General features: G+C 34.4%; 1 protein-coding gene across 14 annotated transcripts in view; it reads left to right on the top strand.

Annotated features, from left to right (window-relative positions):
• PPP1R9A (protein phosphatase 1 regulatory subunit 9A) overlaps positions 1 to 18,030 on the top strand; it is a 383,463-nt gene that overhangs the window by 269,772 nt on the left and 95,661 nt on the right. For all 14 annotated transcript variants that reach the window (XM_055347427.1, XM_055347430.1, XM_055347426.1 and 11 more), the window contains exon 6: positions 14,002 to 14,137. In XM_055347427.1, coding sequence (XP_055203402.1) covers positions 14,002 to 14,137 — 136 coding nt within the window. The remainder of the gene's footprint in view (positions 1 to 14,001; positions 14,138 to 18,030) is intronic.

The following is an 18,030-nucleotide window of genomic DNA, read 5'->3' as shown; positions in this document are numbered from 1 at the left end:
GAGGGTATTCCAATATTCAAGTATAAGTTGTGTGCATCTGTTTTTATTTTTTAGAGATATATGTTTCACGTATTAAATGTACATACAATAAATATATGTTTGAATGAAATTATTTGTTATATAAGAACTGGTAACTATATCCTGGTGTAGCTTTTTCATTTAAAAAAATTATTTCATTTTATTTATTTATTTATTTCAGTAGTTTTGGGGGAACAGGTGGTGTTTGGTTGCATGAAAAAGTTCTTTAGTAGTGATTTCTGAGATTTTGGTGCACCTATCACCCAAGCAGTGTACACTGTTCCCAATGTGTAGTCTGTTATCCCTCATCCCACTCCAACCTTTCCTCCCAAGTCCCCATAGTCCCTTATAACATTTTTATGCCTTTGCATCTTCATAGCTTAGCTCCCACATATAAGTGAGAACATATGATGTTTGGTTTTTCATTACTGAGTTACTTTACTTAGAATAATGGTCTCCAACTCCATCTAGGTTGCTGCAAATGTCATTATTTTCTTCCTTTTTATAGCTCAGTAGTATTCCATGCTGTATATATATGTACCAGCTTTTCTTTATCCACTCATTGATAGATGGCATTTAGGGTGTTCTATCTTTTTGCAATTGAGAATTCTGCTGCAATAAACGTGAGTTGTGTGGGTGTATTTTTCATATAATGACTTTCTTTTGTCTGTGTAGCTACCTGGTAGTTAAATTGCTAGGTCAAATGGTAGTTCTACTTTTAAGTTTTTAAGGAAACTCCCTACTGTTTTCCATAGTGGTTATACTAGATTACATTCTCACCAGCCGTGTAAAAGTGTTCCCTTTTCACCACATCCATGCCAACATCTATGTTTTTTGTCTTTTAATTATGGCCATTCTTTCAGGAGTAAGGTGGTATCACACTGTGGTTTTGGTTTGCATTTCCCTGATCATTAGTGATGTTGAGCATTTTTTCATACATTTGTTAGCCACTTATATATCTTCTTTGAGAACTGTCTATTCATGTCCCTAGCCCACTTTTTTATGGGATTTTTTTTTTTGTCTTACTGATTGGCATTCTCTATAGATTCTGGGTATTAGTCCTGTGTCGGATGTATAGATGGCAAAGATTTTCTCCCACTCTTTGGGTTGTCTGTTTACTCTGCTGAAAACATTCTTTGCTGTGCAGAAGCTTTTTAGTTTAATTAGGTCCCATCTATTTACCTTTGTTTTTGTTGCATTTGCTTTTGGATTCTTGGTCATGAACTCTTTGCCTAAGCCAATGTCTAGAAGAGTTTTTTCCAGCGTTATCTAGAATTTTTATGATTTCAGATCTTAGATTTAAGTCTTTGATCCATCTTGAATTGATTTTTGTATAAGGTGAGAGGTGAGGATGCAGTTTCATTCTTCTACATGTGGCTTTCCAATTACCCCAACACCTTTTGTTGAATAGGGTATCCTTTCCCCACTTCATGTTTTTGTTTGCTTTGTCAAACATCAGTTGGCTGTAAATATTTGGCTTTATTTCTGGGTTCTCTATTCTGTTCCTTTTTTCTACATGCCTATTTTTATACCAGTACCATGCTGTTCTGGTATAGCCATGTAGTATAATTTGAAGTCAGGTAATGTGATGCCTCCAGATTTGTTCTTTTTGCTTACTCTTGCTTTGGCTATGCAGGCTCTTTTTTTGTTCCATAGAAATTTTTAGGATTTTTTTTTCTAGTTCTGTGAATAATGATGATAGTGTTTTTATAGGAATTGCATTGAATTTGTAGATTGCTTTTGGCAGTGTGGTCATTTTCACAATATTGATTCTACCAATCCGTGAGCATGGGATGTGTTTCCATTCATTTGTGCCATCTATGATTTCCTTCAGCAACGTTTTGTAGTTTTCCTTGTAGAGATCTTTCGAAACTCCCTAAATATTTTTTTAGGAGGGTGAGGAGCTGTTGTAAAAAAGGTTGAGTTCTTGATTTGATTCTCAGCTTGGTCGATATTGGTGTACAGCAGTGCTAGTGATTTGTGTACATTCATTTTGCATCCTGAAATCTTACTGAACTTATTTGTCAGATCCAGGAGCTTTTTGAATGAGTATTTAGTGTTTTCTAGGTAAACGATCATATCATCCGCAAACAGCGACAGTTTGACTTCCTCTTTACCAATTTGGATACCCTTTATTTATTTCTTTTGTCTGATTGCTGTGGCTAGAACTTTTCAGTACTATGTTGAATAGAAGTGGTCAAAGTGGGCATCTTTTTCTTGTTCTAGTTCTCAGGAGGAATGCTTTCAACTTTTCCCCATTCAGTGTAATGTTGTCTGTGGGTTTGTCATAGATGGCTTTTATTACCTTAAGGTATGGCTCTTTTATGCCAATTTTGCTGAGGGTTTTAATTGTAAAGGGATGCTGGATTTTGTCAGTGCTTTTCCTGCATCTGTTGATTATATGATTTTGTTTTTAATTTTGTTTATGTGGTGTGTCTCATTTATTGGCTTGTATATATTAAATCATCCCTGCATCTCTGATTTGAAGCTCACTTGATCATGGTGGATTATCTTTTTGATATGCTGTTGGATTTGTTTTACTAGTATTTTATTGAGGATTTTTGCATCTATGTTCATCAGGAATGTTGGTCTGTAGTTTTCTTTTTTTGTTCTGTCCTTTCCTGGTTCTGGTATTAGGGTGATAACTGGCTTTATATGATGATTTAGGGAGGATTCCCTTCTTCTCTGTCTTTTGGAATAGTTTCAGAAAGGTTGGTACCAATTATTCTTTAAACACCTGACAGAATTCATCTGTGAATCCTTCTGGTCCTGGACTTTTGTTGTAGTTGTTGGCAGTTTTTAAAATTACTATTTCACTCATTATTGATCTGATCAGAGTTTTCATTTCTTCCTGATTTAATCTAGGAGGGTTGTATATTTTCAGGAATTTATCCATTTCCTCTAGATTTTCTAGATTCATGCATAAAGGTGTTTATAGTAGCCTTGAATGATCTTTTATATTTCTGTGGTATTGGTTGCAGTATCTCCCATTTCATTTCTAATTGAGCTTATTCGGATCTTTTCTCTTCTTGGTTAGTTGCACTAATGGTCTATCAATTTTGTTTATCTTTTCAAAAACCCAGCTTTTTATTTCATTGATTTTTTGTATTTTTTGTTGTTTGTTTCAATTTCATTTAGTTCTGCTCTAATGTTGGTTCTTTTCTTCTGCTGGGTTTGGATTTTGTTCTTTCTCTAGTTCCTTGAGTTGTGTCCTTAGATTGTCTGTTTGTGCTCTGTTGGACTTTTTGATGTAGGCAGTTAATGCTATGAACTTTCCTCCTAGCACTGCTTTTGCTGTGTCCTAGAAGTTTTAATATGTTGTGTCACTATTATTGTTTAGTTCAAAGAATGTTTAAATTTCTATCTTGATTTCATTGTTGACCCAAAGATCATTCAGGACCAGATTATTTTATTTGCCTGTATTTGTTTAGTTTTGAGGGGTTTTTTTTTTTTGGAGTCGATTTCCAGTTTTATTCCCCTGTGGTCTGAGAGGGCACTGGATATAATTTTGATTTTCCTTAATTTATTGAGACTTGTTTAATTTATTAATTTATTGGTCTATCTTGGAGAATTTTCCATGTGCTGATGAAAAGAATGTATACTCTGCAATTGTTGGGTAGAATGTTCTCTAAATATCTGTTAAGTCCATTTGAAGTCCATTATTTTGTTGGCTTTCTCTCTTAATGACCTGTCTAGTGCTGTCAGGTGAGTATTGAAGTCCCCTATTATTGGGTTGCCATCTATCTCATTTCTTATATCTAGTAATAATTGTTTTATAAATTTAGGAGTGCTGCGTTAGGTACATACATATTTAGGATTGTGATATTTTCCTGTTGGACTAGTCCTTTCATCATTGTATGATTTCCCTCTTTGTCTTTTTTAACTGTTGTTGCTTTAAAGTCTGTTTTGTCTGATATAAGAATGGCTATTCCTGATTGCTTTTCATTTCCATTTACATGAAATATCTTTTTCCACCCCTTTACTTTAAGTTTATATGAATCCTTATGCCTTAGGTAAGTCTCTTGAAGATAGCATATACTTGGTTGGTGGATTTTTAATCCATTCTACCATTCTGTATCTTTTAAGTGGAGCCTTTAGGTCATTTACACTCAGTGTTAGTATTGGGATGTGAGGTACTATTTTATTCATCACACTAGTTATTGCCTGAATACTTTGTTTGTTTGTTTGTTTTTGTTTGTGTGTGTGTGTGTGTGTTGTGTTTTGTTTTGTTTTTTTTGAGACAGAATCTCACTCTGTTGCCCAGGCTGGAGTGCAGTGGTGCAGTCTCGGCTCACTGTAACCTCTGCCTCCTGGGTTCAAGTGATACTACTTCCTCAGCCTCCTGAGTAGCTGGAATTACAGGCACCTGCCACTGCACCTGGATAATTTTTGTAGTTTTAGTAGAGATAGGGTTTTACCATCTTGGCCAGGCTGGTCTTGAATTCCTGACCTAGTGATCCATCTGCCTCAGCCTCCCAAAGAATACTTTGTTTTTTCTTCATTGTGTTGTTGTTTTATAGGCCCCATGAGATTTATGCTTCAAGGAGGTTCAATTTTGGTGCATTTCAAGGGTTTGTTTCAAGATTCTTGTAGTGCTGGTATGGTGGTGATGAATTCTCTCAGCATTTATTTCTTTGAAAAATCCTTTATCTCTCCATTTTGAAGCTTAGTTTTGCTGGATACAGAGTTCTTGGTTTGTAATTATTTTGTTTGAGGATGCTAAAGTTAGGACCCTAATCCCTTTTGGCTTGTAGGGTTTCTGCTGAGAAATCTGCTGTTAATCTGGTAGGTTTTCCTTTATGTTACCACTTTATGTTCCTTTAGGTTACCGCTTGCTTTTGCCTCACAGCTCTTAAGATTCTTTCCTTAGATAACCTGATGGCTGTGTGCCTGGGTGATGATCTTTTTGCTGGTGGTCATCTTTTTGCGATTTATTTCCCAGGTGTTCTTTGAGCCTCATTGTATTTGGATCTTCTTCCTCCTCAGGAACACCAGTTATTCTTAGGTTTGGCTGTTTAACATAATCCTAAATTTTTTGGAGGGTTTGTTTATTCTTTAAAAATTATTTGTCTTTGTCTGATTGGGTTAATTTAAAGACCTTGACTTTGAGCTCTGAAGTTCTTTCTTCTACTCATTCAATTTTATTGTCAAAATTTTCCAGTGCATTTTTTATTTCTCTAAGTGTGTACTTCATTTCCAGAAGTTGTAATTATTTTTCTTTATGGTATCTGTTTTTCTGGAGCATTTTTCATCCATATATGTATTTTTTCCTTAATTTCTTTAAGCTGGTTTTCATCTTTCTCTGGTATCTACTTGAGTAGTTTAGTAATCAACCTTCTGAATTCTTTATCTGGCAAATCAGAGATTTCTTCTTGGTTTGGATCCCTTGTGCATGTTATAGAATCTTGTTTTGCCACATTACCAGAATTACTTTTCCGATTCCTTCTCATTTGAGTAACCTGTTTCAGTGGAAAAATATGGAACTCAAGGGCTGCTGTTCAGATTCTTTTGTCCCATGGGTGATCCCTTGATGTGGTACATTTCTTCTTTCCCTAGGGATGGGACTTCCTGCAAGCCAGACTTCAGTGACTGTTATTGCTCCTCTGGGTTTAGACACGTAGCAGGGTTACTAGGCTCTGTGTTAGTGCTGGGAAATGTCTGTAAAGAATCTTGTGATGTGATCCTTCTTCAGGTCTCCCAGCCATGGATACCAGTACCTGCTCTGGTGGAGTTGGCAGGGCTATGAAATAGACTGTGTGAGAGTCCTTGGTTTTAGACACGTTGAGGATGCTGGCTTTCTTGAATGCTGGTTATGCCAGCAGTAAAGTTGTCACGTGGACACACTGAGAACCACTGGTTTGCTGGGATTTTGCAGGCAGTGAAATTAGCTGTTGTCTTCTCCCTCCTTGGAACAGGATTGTTCTGTCATGAGTTGCTGTAATGTCCTAAGTTGGTCGGCCTCCATCCAGGAGGTGGCGCTTTCAAGAGAGCCCCAGAGTTTTTGGCCTGTCTTTCAGAACTTGCAGTGGCTTGCCACTTCTTTCAAAGCATCTGTGAATTCTTTTAGTTTTCCTGGTACATTCCTGTGGTGGTTCCTGGATTAAAAGTCCACATTGTGAGTCCCCACCATTGTTCTGTCTGTCCAAGTGGGAGCTGCATGTCAGCCCTGTCTCCTGTCTGCCATCTTGACTCCACAATCAGCTTTTTCATTTTTACTGAAACTTAATTCCACATTAAGAGTTTTTAAATTTCAGCATTAAATAAGTGCCATTTTTGACTAGTATATAAATTTTATTAAAACAACTACATCTGAAAAATAAGGAATTCATAAATTATCATTTTTATAACCTCTCGTCATTTACATGGAACATGTAGGATCTTTATGACTTCAATTTAGTAAATTGTAAATACAGTTTAATTGTTGTTTAACTTGTATTTGGCAGCTTACCAAATAAACTAATGAAATGAATCCCACGTAATCTAGATACCTAAACTCCAAAGAACAGTACATGGATATTTCTTGGCCTGATAATAAATGAAAAGAAAGGAATAACTGATGTATCTGCCTTGACTTATTGTATCTCAGCATGAAGGGGAGAGAGGGCAGTTCTTAGTGAAATAATGCACATTAAAACAAGGTAAAAAATTTTAATTGACATAATGATTGCATATATTGAAGTGGTACATAATTATGTTTTGATTTATAATGTATAGTGATCATATCATGGTAATTAGCATATCTATGATCTCAAACATTATCATTTCTTTATGTTGGGAACATTCAATGTCCTCCTTCTAGCTATTTGAAACTGTGTAATATATTATTGTTAACTAGAGTCATCCCACAACGGTATAGAACACTAGTATTTATTCCTTCTATATAGTGGTAATTTTGTCCAAGGTAATTTTGTTTAACACAATAAAAAGCCATGCTAAAAACATAAACCTTAATTGTAGATGTTAGTTTTGGTATTGCATTATTTGGCGATGATAAGCTTAGAAAAAATACTTAATTTTTAATTTAATTCATTAGATTTTGTTTCTGTTAATTTATTCTTTATAGCTAAAAGATAAAAAGATCACACTATTTTACTATCACACATTATTTTTGTTTGTTGAAGCAAAAAAAAATTTAGAATGTGACAAGAGAAAGTATTATTAATCTTAAAGAAAATTTAAGTTTCAAAACAGGCCGATTCAACACATGTTGTCATTTCAGTTTCAGATAATATATAAGATATGAATCATAGTTGTGCAGAAATATCAATTGATTTGGTCACACATATTTAGGACTGATTATTGCTGACTATTGTTATATTTTTGAAGGTTTTAAAAATTCAATTAAAGTGGTTATATAGATTTATACTTTAATATTTCAGTGGCAACAGAAATCTTGGTTTTCAGAGCACATCTGAGATTAAAGATTTTATCCTTTTCCTATGGTTGACTCATAAAAAATCAACTCTATTTTCAATACTGTGATCAAATAAAAGGGAATTGGGACAGTGTGTAGAGTAAGTACTTTTTTTTCATCATTTCATCGTGTTTATTACCTGCTCTCAGATTGCCCAGCAAAGATATTGTAACAGTGTGCATTGTAATCAATAAGTAATGTATAAATATGCAGTTTCACCATGGCCTCAGCACTATTAAATTTTATTATTTTAATTTATTATTTTATTATTAACTGGATAGATAGGAAATGGCATCTCTATTTTCTTTTCAATTTAATGTTCTTTGCTTACTAGTGAAAAGATGATACATGATCTATTGATGTTGCCACCAAAGTGTCAGATCAATCTATAGGAGGTACTTTTAAATGCATTTGGCCTTGTCTAGATTAAAACAACAGCATACATTTATTAAACACTCACTAAGCACCAGATACTTAGTTTTTTTAAGGATTATATAATATTTATTCTGGTTAGTATACTCATTTTACAACTGTGGAAACTAAGGCTTAGAAATATTAATACATCCAAGGTCACAGAATCAGTAGGTGGTATTTATAGTTTGGTGGATTTGTCCCATCAAGGTTGGTTTTCCCTTTTACTTACCATTTTAACTCCTAAGTTGTACTATCATAGCATACCCATACTCTGAATTCATAACTGAAATAATAACCTTACTTTAAATTTTACATTTTCTGCTTAATTCTCTTTATGCTAGTTGCATATATAATCTTATAGGACATATTTATAAAGACAGCTTAAAATAGGCCAGACACTTAAGAACGTATAGGAAGGTAATTTGAATGTTACAGATTTTTCAATATGGGAGATTTTATCAGTTTCATCATAATAACAATAGTGCATTCAAATTCTTTCATGTATGTACCACATCTTATTCTTTTATCACTCCTTCAGACACATGAGGTTATATACTGATCTCCACATGAGGAAAATGAGGCAGGGGACTGTTGTTTGGTTCCACTTCTGTGTGCTTTCCATCTGGATCGTACTTATCAGGATGACATTCTATTATTGCAAATCTGTGCTTTAAATTTATTGGATTACAAAGCTTTAAAGATGTGTGGATCTGGGTGCTATAACACTGCTCAAAATAGCTGCCTGAATGAAGAGATATATGTACTTTAACATTACACTTTTTAAAAGTGAGTATATTTCATGAGATGAATTGTCTGTCTTATGCGCAATTATAAATCATTTCTATTTCATAAGACTGTAGAGTGATTTTGAATACAAAGCAATATTGGACAAATAGCAAATTATGTTAAATTGTAGGGCAAATTGAGAAAGCGAAGCTGTGATTTTGAGCAACTGTGCCTTCATGATTTAAAATGCAACTTTCTTATGCAGTATGGAACAATTCTTATTTCCTCTCAAACTTCTATTATAAATGCATTTATTCTTTTTAATTTTAGCTTCACAGGTAATGCTGGTTTGGAATTAGGGATCTTTTTTTGAGGATAGGAAGAAATTTGCAAATTATATTTGAGTTTTCATTTATTGTGATAATTGACTAATTTATTATATAATCTGTTATAATCTGAACTATTTAAAAATAATTTTCTGCTTTAAAATCTCTCACAGGGTCTTTCTTAAGACACCTTCATTCACCTCTGGAAATAGCAGCAGTAGTTTCTAATCTTTGGCTAGCAGATAATTTCTAAAATCATTTTTCTTTCTCCCCGAATTGTAGTTTGGGTAGCACTTGTCTTTCAGAGAAAATGAACTTTATTCCTATTAGAAAAACTGTTAAACTAAAAGATCTGACAACAACATTCTTGAATAAGTTTAAAGAATTTATGGCTTAAATTAATCTGAATTCTAATTTACCTTTTACCTTGAGCTTGGCTGCTGTTTTCAATTTATATGCATTTTATACATTAACTGCTACCCTCAATTTCCTGTCAACTTTGTAGTAAGCGATACTCTGTCAAATGCTACTCTATGATGCATTTAAATAAAGATAAGGCCGGGCGCGGTGGCTCACGCCTGTAATCCCAGCACTTTGGGAGGCCGAGGCGGGCGGATCACGAGGTCAGGAGATCGAGACCATCCTGGCTAACATGGTGAAACCCCGTCTCTACTAAAAATACAAAAAATTAGCCGGGCGTGGTGGCGGGCGCCTGTAGTCCCAGCTACTCGGGAGGCTGAGGCAGGAGAATGGCGTGAATCCGGGAGGCGGAGCTTGCAGTGAGCTGAGATTGCGCCACTGCATTCCAGCCTGGGCGACAGAGCCAGACTCCATCTCAAAAAAAAAAATAAAAATAAAAAAATTAAAAATAAATAAATAAATAAATAAAGATAAAAGGTCAATCTAGGCTTTTCTAAAGTTACCATTCTAGGATATAAGCTTCTGAATTGCTTTGTATTTGTATCATTAGACATAATTTCTGACATTTAAAAATTTACCAAAAATGTAATGAATTCAAGGTAGTCATTATATGTCTATGGATTCTTTAAGCATGTTAAAGACTTTATGTATCTTTAACCATAAAAAACATAATATTGCTAAATAAAATTATTCTGTGTATCTCTAGGCAATCTAGAACTCATATTCTAGAATTCTAGATCAGCAGTGAACAAAGCGAGGATGTCTACTCTTACCCCTTCTTTTTAATATATGTTGGAAGTTTTAGCCAGGGCATTAAGGCAGTAAATACATAAATAAATAGACAGATAGGAAAGGAAGGAGTAAAATATGTATTTCTTCATAGTGGATGTGATATTATATATCAAAAGATTCTAGGAAATCTGCAAAAAGCTACTAGGATTAATAAATGACTTTAGCAAGGTCGCAGAATACAAGGCCAGTATTCAAAGATCAATTATATGTCTATACTTTAAAAACAAATAACCAGAAACAGAAATTTAAAAGCCAGTATGACTTACAATACCAAAAAAAAAAAAATGAAATACTTAGAGGTAAATTTAACAAACATTTTTTTAAGACCTATATACTGAAAACCATAGTATATTATTGAGAGAAAGTAAAAATCTGAATGAATACAGAGATACACCATGTTCAGGGATCAGATAAGTCAATTTTGCTAAGATGTCAGTTCTCCACAAATTAATTTAGAATTCAAAGCAATTCTAAATTAAACCCAATGGGCTTTATTTTAGAAATTGACAAGCTGATTGTAAAATTTATATGGAATTGCAGAGGAAAAACTATTGATACAGAGTTAGAAAACTCACACCACCTAAATACTTATTATATAGTAATCAGAGAAGTGTGTTATTAGCATATGATGTTGAAACAATTCATTATCCATTTAGAAATACAAAAGGAAACTCCACCCTTACCACACATCATACATGGAAATCAATTTACAAGATATCATAGACCTAATATAAAAGCAAAACATAAACACTTTAAGGAGAAAAATAGGAGAAAATCTTAGCAATCTTAAATCAGGCAGAAGCTTTTTAGATAGGAAGCAAAAGCCATCAATTTTTTTTTTTTTTTCTTGAGACAGGGTCTTGCTTTGTCACCCAGTCTGGAGGGCATTGGTGCAATCATGGCTCACTGCAGCCTTGACCTCCTGGGGTCAAGCAGTCTTCCCACTTCAGCCTCTCAAGTAGCTAAAACTACAGGTGCATGCCACCACACCTGGCTATGTTTTGTTTTTTAAGGGACGGGTCTCATTGTGTTACTTAGGCTGATCTTGAACTCCTGGGCTCAAACAGTCTTCCCACCTTGGCCTCCCAAAGTGCTGGGATTACAGGCATGAGCCACCGTGTCCAGCATGAATTTTTATAACAAAGTGATAAATTAGACTTCCTTGAGAGATACAATTTAAAAAATGAAAAAGCAAGCCACAGACTGGGACAAGTTAATAAATAAATTAAATGCATAAACACCTACATGTGTATTGTGTATGTTTGTATATGTATATTGAACATACATGGACAAGGATATTTGTCAAGAATATATAAAGGGCCAGGTGCAGTGGCTCATGCCTGTAATCCCAGCACTTTGGGGGGCCAAAGTGAGAGGATCACTTGAGGCCAAGAGTTCAAGAACAGCCTGGGGAAAACAATGAGATGTCATCTCTACAGAAAATTATAAAATGAGCTTTGCCAGGCATGGGGCACATGCTTGTTAGCTACTCAGAAGGCTGAGGCAGGAGAATTGCTTGAGCCCAGGAGTTCTAGGATACAATGAGCTGTGATCATGCCACTGCACTCCAGCATGGGTGACAGAGCAAGACTCTGTTTTAAAAATAAAATACACACATACGTGTGTGTGTGTGTGTGTGTGTGTGTATTTTTGTCTATAAAGAACAATTATAACTCAATAATAGAAAGACAACCCAATTTTCAGTAATGGGTAAAACAGTTGAAAAGATATTTCACTGCAGAAGACATGTGAATGGTCAATAAGTGCATGAAAAGATAATATAATATCATCAGTCATCAGGGCAATGGAAATTAAAAACATGAAATACCACAAGATACCTACTAGAATGGCCAAAATTTTTAAAGACAGTACTAAGTGTTGATGAGGATGCAAAGCAACTACAGCTTTTATGCATTGCTAGTGGGAATATGAAATGATACTATTACTTTGAAAAACAATTTGACAATTTCTTTATAAGTTAATTATACATTTACCATATGACTTATCAATTCCATTATTTGTCTAAAGGAAATGAAAACTTATGTTCACATAAAGACTTGTTCACAAATGTTTATAGTAACTTTCTTTATAATATCAATCCAAATGCCTATCAGTAGAAAAATAGATAATCCAAATGTGGTATATTGAATACAATGGAAAACTATTTAGTGATAAAAAAGAGCAAATAACTGATACTTACAGCAACATGGATAAACCTCCAAATCATTGTGGTGAGCCAAACAAGCTAGATACTCTAAAATTCCATTTTTATAGAATTCTAGAAAAGATTAATATAGGCCCAGGATGAAGATGACTTACTGGAAAGGATTATAAGGAAATAGTTTGGGTTGATGGAAATGTTCTGTATCTTCATTGGTGTGGTAATTACACGTTTACATATGTATCACAGTTACTAAACTGTACATTTAAAATTCATGTATTTTATTGTGTGTAAATTGTACCTGAATAAAGATGAAAAAGATAGTATTTATAAATTCTATTAATACTTGATTTCCAAAGGAAAATAACACAAAAGATAAGTGAACACTTAAAGGTAATTTCAAAGTAAATCTTGCTTGAAACTATATAAAAGTATTTATTAAAAGGCAATTAATTACTAACATCCAAGTGTGAAAATTTTGACCTTTAGTGTATTGTGCAGAAAAATTGTGGTATATTTCATTGAAAATTGATCGAAGACAGCAACATACATTAATCAGAGGAAAGCATCAATTAAATGTAGAAACAAGATTTAAACAAAGATTCATATTAAAATAATGATAAGTAATACTTAGAAACTGCATCCTAGAGACACATTATTTGTATTTTTAGAAAAACAGAAACATATTAGTGTGAAAAGATGTTAAAAAATGAATATTAAATTGTTGAGCACAACACATTATGTTGGCAACAATATACCATAAGTGACTGTAGCTTGCAATAAGGAAATATCTTACTTGTTTTTCTCTTTAGGCTTTTTTTACAGGCATTAATAACAAATATTTCCTTTCCTTCCTTATTTATTGAACCACACCCCTTCTCATACTATCTTTTCTCCCAAAGGAAGTGAATTAATTCACTACCTCTTGTTATTACAGTTTTTCATTTTAAAAACAAAAAACACTAAGTTTTCTCTTTCTCTTATTTCAAAGTTATAGATTTAGCCACCTAAGTTATGCTATACGTCAAAATGTTTGTTGTTGTTGTTGGTTTGAGGCAGAGTCTCTGTCACCCAGGCTGGAGTGCAGTGGCACGGTCTTGGCTCACTGCAACCTCCGTCTCTCGGGTTCAAACGATTCTCCTGCCTCAGCCTCCAGAGTAGCTGGGACTACAGGTGCGTGCCACCACGCCCGGCTAATTTTTGTATTTTTAGTAGAGACGGGATTTTGCCTTCTTGGCCAGGCTGCTCTCGAACTCCGGACCTCAGGTGATCAACCCACCTTTGCCTCCCAAAGTGTTGGGATTATAGGCTTGAGCCACTGAGCCCGGCCCTCAAAATGTTTTTGAAGTAATTTTTGTTACAGTTACACAAATGCTTCTTGAGTTCAATGGTACAGGAAATTATGAGCTTGCTTCCATTTTGTATGGCATCAAAAATGTGTAAAGTACTGCAGAATGGGTTACGTATATTACATCTTCTCTTAAAATGATAATTTTTATGGTCCTTTACTTTTTTCCCCCTTCTTTTCCTTTATGAGCTGTGTCCCTAAAAATCACTTTAATTGTACATCTAAGCTTTCTTCTTACCCAAGAAAACCATTTTGAAGTACGTAGGTGATATTACTTTCTTGAGGCTTGATGGACCCTGCTGAGATCAAACCTGTTTACTTTTCTTAAAACTCCTTTTTGTTGGAGAGTCTTAAATATTAGTCTTTGTTAACCTTTCCACAGATTTGTTATTGGGCGGGAAAAACCAGGACAAGTGAGTGAGGTTGCCCAGTTGATAAGCCAGACACTGGAACAGGAGAGGCGCCAGAGAGAGCTGCTGGAACAGCACTATGCCCAGTATGATGCCGACGATGACGAGGTCAGTAGTGCTTGCAAAGATTCTTTTTCCCACATTTTCTAATTCATGAAACTCTCTACTGTATAACAGTATGACAGGTTTTATGCAGTTTCTTGAGGAAGGTGTGTCCACATTGAACTAAAATTCTACCTTAGAAAAGAAATACTACTCGCATCTGATATACGCTTAAGAATCAAGTCATGGTATCCTGTTTACAGTATGAAGACTGTGGACACAAATAAGTCTTATCTTTTGCACTATTATAAAGGAAGTCATAGAAACAGAAAAGGATAAAAACACAAAAATGTGAATAATGTCGTCTTTATTGGTGGAATTGGGTGATTTTCTCTCTCTGCTTTATATTTTTTCAATCTTTTTCAAATGTTCTACAATGGTATGTAATGCTTTTCCAAAAAATCGGTAAACACACCCATACACAAACAAATATACATAGAAAAGTACTAAAGATTGCTGAGTGTTTCCAGTGTCTTTTTCCCCCAGGAAGAAAAAGTTCTTTGGATCTGCTCACTATGATTTGTGCTAACATAATGCAGAACAAAGCTTTCCACTAGCACATGTTCCATAGAGCAGATACATATTGGAATAATTTTACATACTGCTTTCTGTAAAAGATCAAGTAAATGAATGGAAGCTAACCCCCAAGTGAAAACAGCTCTCCAGAACCCTTGTGTGCTGTAATATAATACAGATGCTGGTCTATTTCTAATGTCTTTGAAATGTACATTGATATAATGGGACAACATGCTTTATTATAAACACGTTTAAACATTCATATGTTTCATATTGGTGTGTCAAAAGATCCATCAACAATTTAATTGTAGTATTTTATACTCCATAAACTAGTACATATTCAGATAAAACAAATATTCTTCATTCCAGCTAATATAACCACAGTGAAACTTCATGTATTCAACCCCTTCTTATCTGAATATATAATTTTTCAGAATTTTGCTTTCTAGCCAGGATATAGAGATTAATAAACAGACATTCAAATATTTTCACATATTTTTAATCTGAGATATTTTAATCCCAATGTTTATTAAGATCTCATGAATATGTGGTATAATGAGGATATATTCTCCACTTATAGCAGAAAATTAGAGGTGGTATATCCGTTAACTTTTGATCAAAGAATAATATATTAGAAATCCTTTAAATGAATGAATTAGACTCTTAGAACTTGATTTAATTTATTTTCTTACTTGGTGAGTCCATTTGAAATGGCAAGTATATTTTCATTACACTGAGATATTTTGTATGAAAAATGTTCTCTTGAATTTTCAAACTAAAAAAGGGATTTCCTCAAATATTTTGAACTTGTATCTTACCTGGTTTTCAATTCTCTACATTAGTATTTTGTATTTTATCAGAGACACTGATTTGCTTTTGCTGCAAGCTTATTCTGAGATTGTAGAATCATTTTCTGCAGGTTTGATTTTTGCGTCCTCACTGTGCTAGGATTTTTGGTCTTAGGTTCAGGGGAGTACAGCGACATCAAGTGGTGGAAGGGGACATGGCCAGGCTTTCTAGTCTGTGTGCCTTGGTGTCTTTGGCATGAAAGCACAGGGATTGGGCTAGATCACAAAATTCCTTCCAGCTTCTAATGTTCCATGAATATGAAATAAGACATCAAGTCTAACAAGCAGAGGGGGCAAAGAAAGAAGATAGTCACATTTTTAAGGCACTCCAAGTAAAACATTTAGATCACAGACCACACATTTTCTGCAGGTATTATTTTGAGGCACTGATCACATTCATCCCCAAAAGTTGATATAAAATTTTGCTTTTTTTTTTTTTTTTTTTTTTTACGACACAGGGTCTTGCTCTGCCACCCAGGCTGGAGTGCAGTGGTGCAAGCATAGCTCACTATATCCTTGAGCTCCTGGGCTCAAGCCAACCTCCTGCCTTGCCTCAGCCTCCTGAGTAGCTGGGGCAACAGGCACACAGAACCACATCCTGCTAATTAAAAAAAAAAAAAAATTTTTTTATAGATGAGGTCTCACTATGTTGTCCAGGCCTGTCTTGAACTCCTGGCCTCAAGCAGTCCTCCTGCCTCAGCCTTCCAAAGTGCTGGGATTACAGGTGTGAGCCACCCTACCTGGCCCAGATTTTTCTTTAACTTGATAATTTGAATAGATGGAAAAAGAATAGTTTTTACTTGACATTTATACTTAAGAATGTATCACATCTTAAATGGAAGATTGCTTATAGATTTTTTTTTGTTTGCCTGTTTTTGTAAAGTAATCAGAGTTGTCACCTGAGCAGATATTTTCAGGGGCAAGGAAATTAAGTAAATATTCAGTGGCAGGCACTTTGCAAGGTGTCTTTCTCACATGATCGCATTTAATCTTTAATGCAGCCAGAAAAGATTTTCTTTTTTTCCCTAGAAATGCAGCAACTGAGGTTTTTTCTAGTGGTACGTCCAGTAGCTGGCAGAGTTGAAATTGGAATAAAGTCTTGCTGGCTCCAAAGCCTGGACTCTTTGTAACACACTGTGCTGTTTTTGAGTAGCATGTAAGAACACTCCTGCAGACACAGAATAACTGGGTAACAAAAGATGTTAAGAGAATTACTGTTTGCGGTGATGGAGTTTAGGTTCTATGATTCTTTGTTCTGTATTTCTAATAATAGGGAAATCAAGTCTTTGGATAATTATTTTCTCTATGCAACAGTCCATAAGAATCATCTTTATAGAGTTTAAAGGGAAGAATAGTTGAGTACTCAAATTTTTTTAAATTAGCTTAGCTTTAAGTTAAACTGTTTTTTCTTTCTGCAAGTTGTAGAAGTAAAAACAAGGTGCTTGCTATGTTACTCCAAGTAACTCACTTTATGGAAAAAAGTCAAGGAGACTTCTCCTTTGTATCTGTCTCTCATCCTCTGTGACTTGGGTTTTTTCCCTTTCTTGTATGTTACACACTGCCTCACCGAAACATGCCCAGATAAAACCAACTGTTAATTTTCAGTGCATAGGAGAGATGAAAGCTGTACAAATAGTGAAAATCCACTCCAATGTTAAAACTTCAAATTATCACTTGATTCAAATTCTTTTTTCTAATGCTGAAAACATTATTAAATGGATTGATTTGAGTGCTTTTTCGCTATTTTCTATTTACTCTCTGTCTTCCTTTGTGAATGAAGAATAAAATGTCCAAGAGGCATAAAGGAAATGAGAAGAACAAATATTGGATAGCTAATGGATAAATGCTCCTTGAATAATTGAGTTAATTTCATATATAATTGAACAATTTATTGATTAATATATCTTTGTTAATCAGTCACTTGGTTTTTTACTTTTATGATTTATAGAATCATCTTGTGATTTCAAAGTTAGAGTTATTTTTATTTGACAATATCCCCTGTGACATTCCCTGCACCAGCCAGAAAAACCTCCATTTAGATACAGAACAACCAAGTTCATCCAACTGATTTCCAGAGCCAGCTCTTAGTCAGCATTTTCTGCTGAAGGATAGATAGCTTCTGTTTTTGATCAAATCATCCAAAGTTGATTGTAACTTGGAGCTTGTCACATTGACAGAGGGTATTTGGTTGCTTGCATTCACTACATGGAAAACATCACAATGGGAGAAATAGATCCTGAAATTATAAACCTACAGTGGAGCTCTAAAAACTATATTGAGAAAGATTACCTTACAATATATTGCTTATGCTTAGACATATCTGTTTCAATGCTTTAGGAAATTATAAGTCATACTCTAGTAGAATTTAAGCTATGTAGATAATTTTCAAACTATTTAAATTTCTGCTTTTTCTGTTTTTTTCTTCCTCTACATCTTTAGAAGGGTTTAAAATAAGCAAACAGCCAGTTTTATTTTAATTTGCATCCCTGTTTTTGTTTACTCTCTGTTAAACATTCTGATTAAAAAAAATGTTAA

This window comes from Gorilla gorilla, chromosome 6 (assembly GCF_029281585.2).
Source record: "Gorilla gorilla gorilla isolate KB3781 chromosome 6, NHGRI_mGorGor1-v2.1_pri, whole genome shotgun sequence".
Taxonomy (NCBI): Eukaryota; Metazoa; Chordata; class Mammalia; order Primates; family Hominidae; genus Gorilla; species Gorilla gorilla.
Note: the sequence above shows the minus strand (reverse complement) of the source record. Positions and strands in the feature narration are given on the sequence as shown.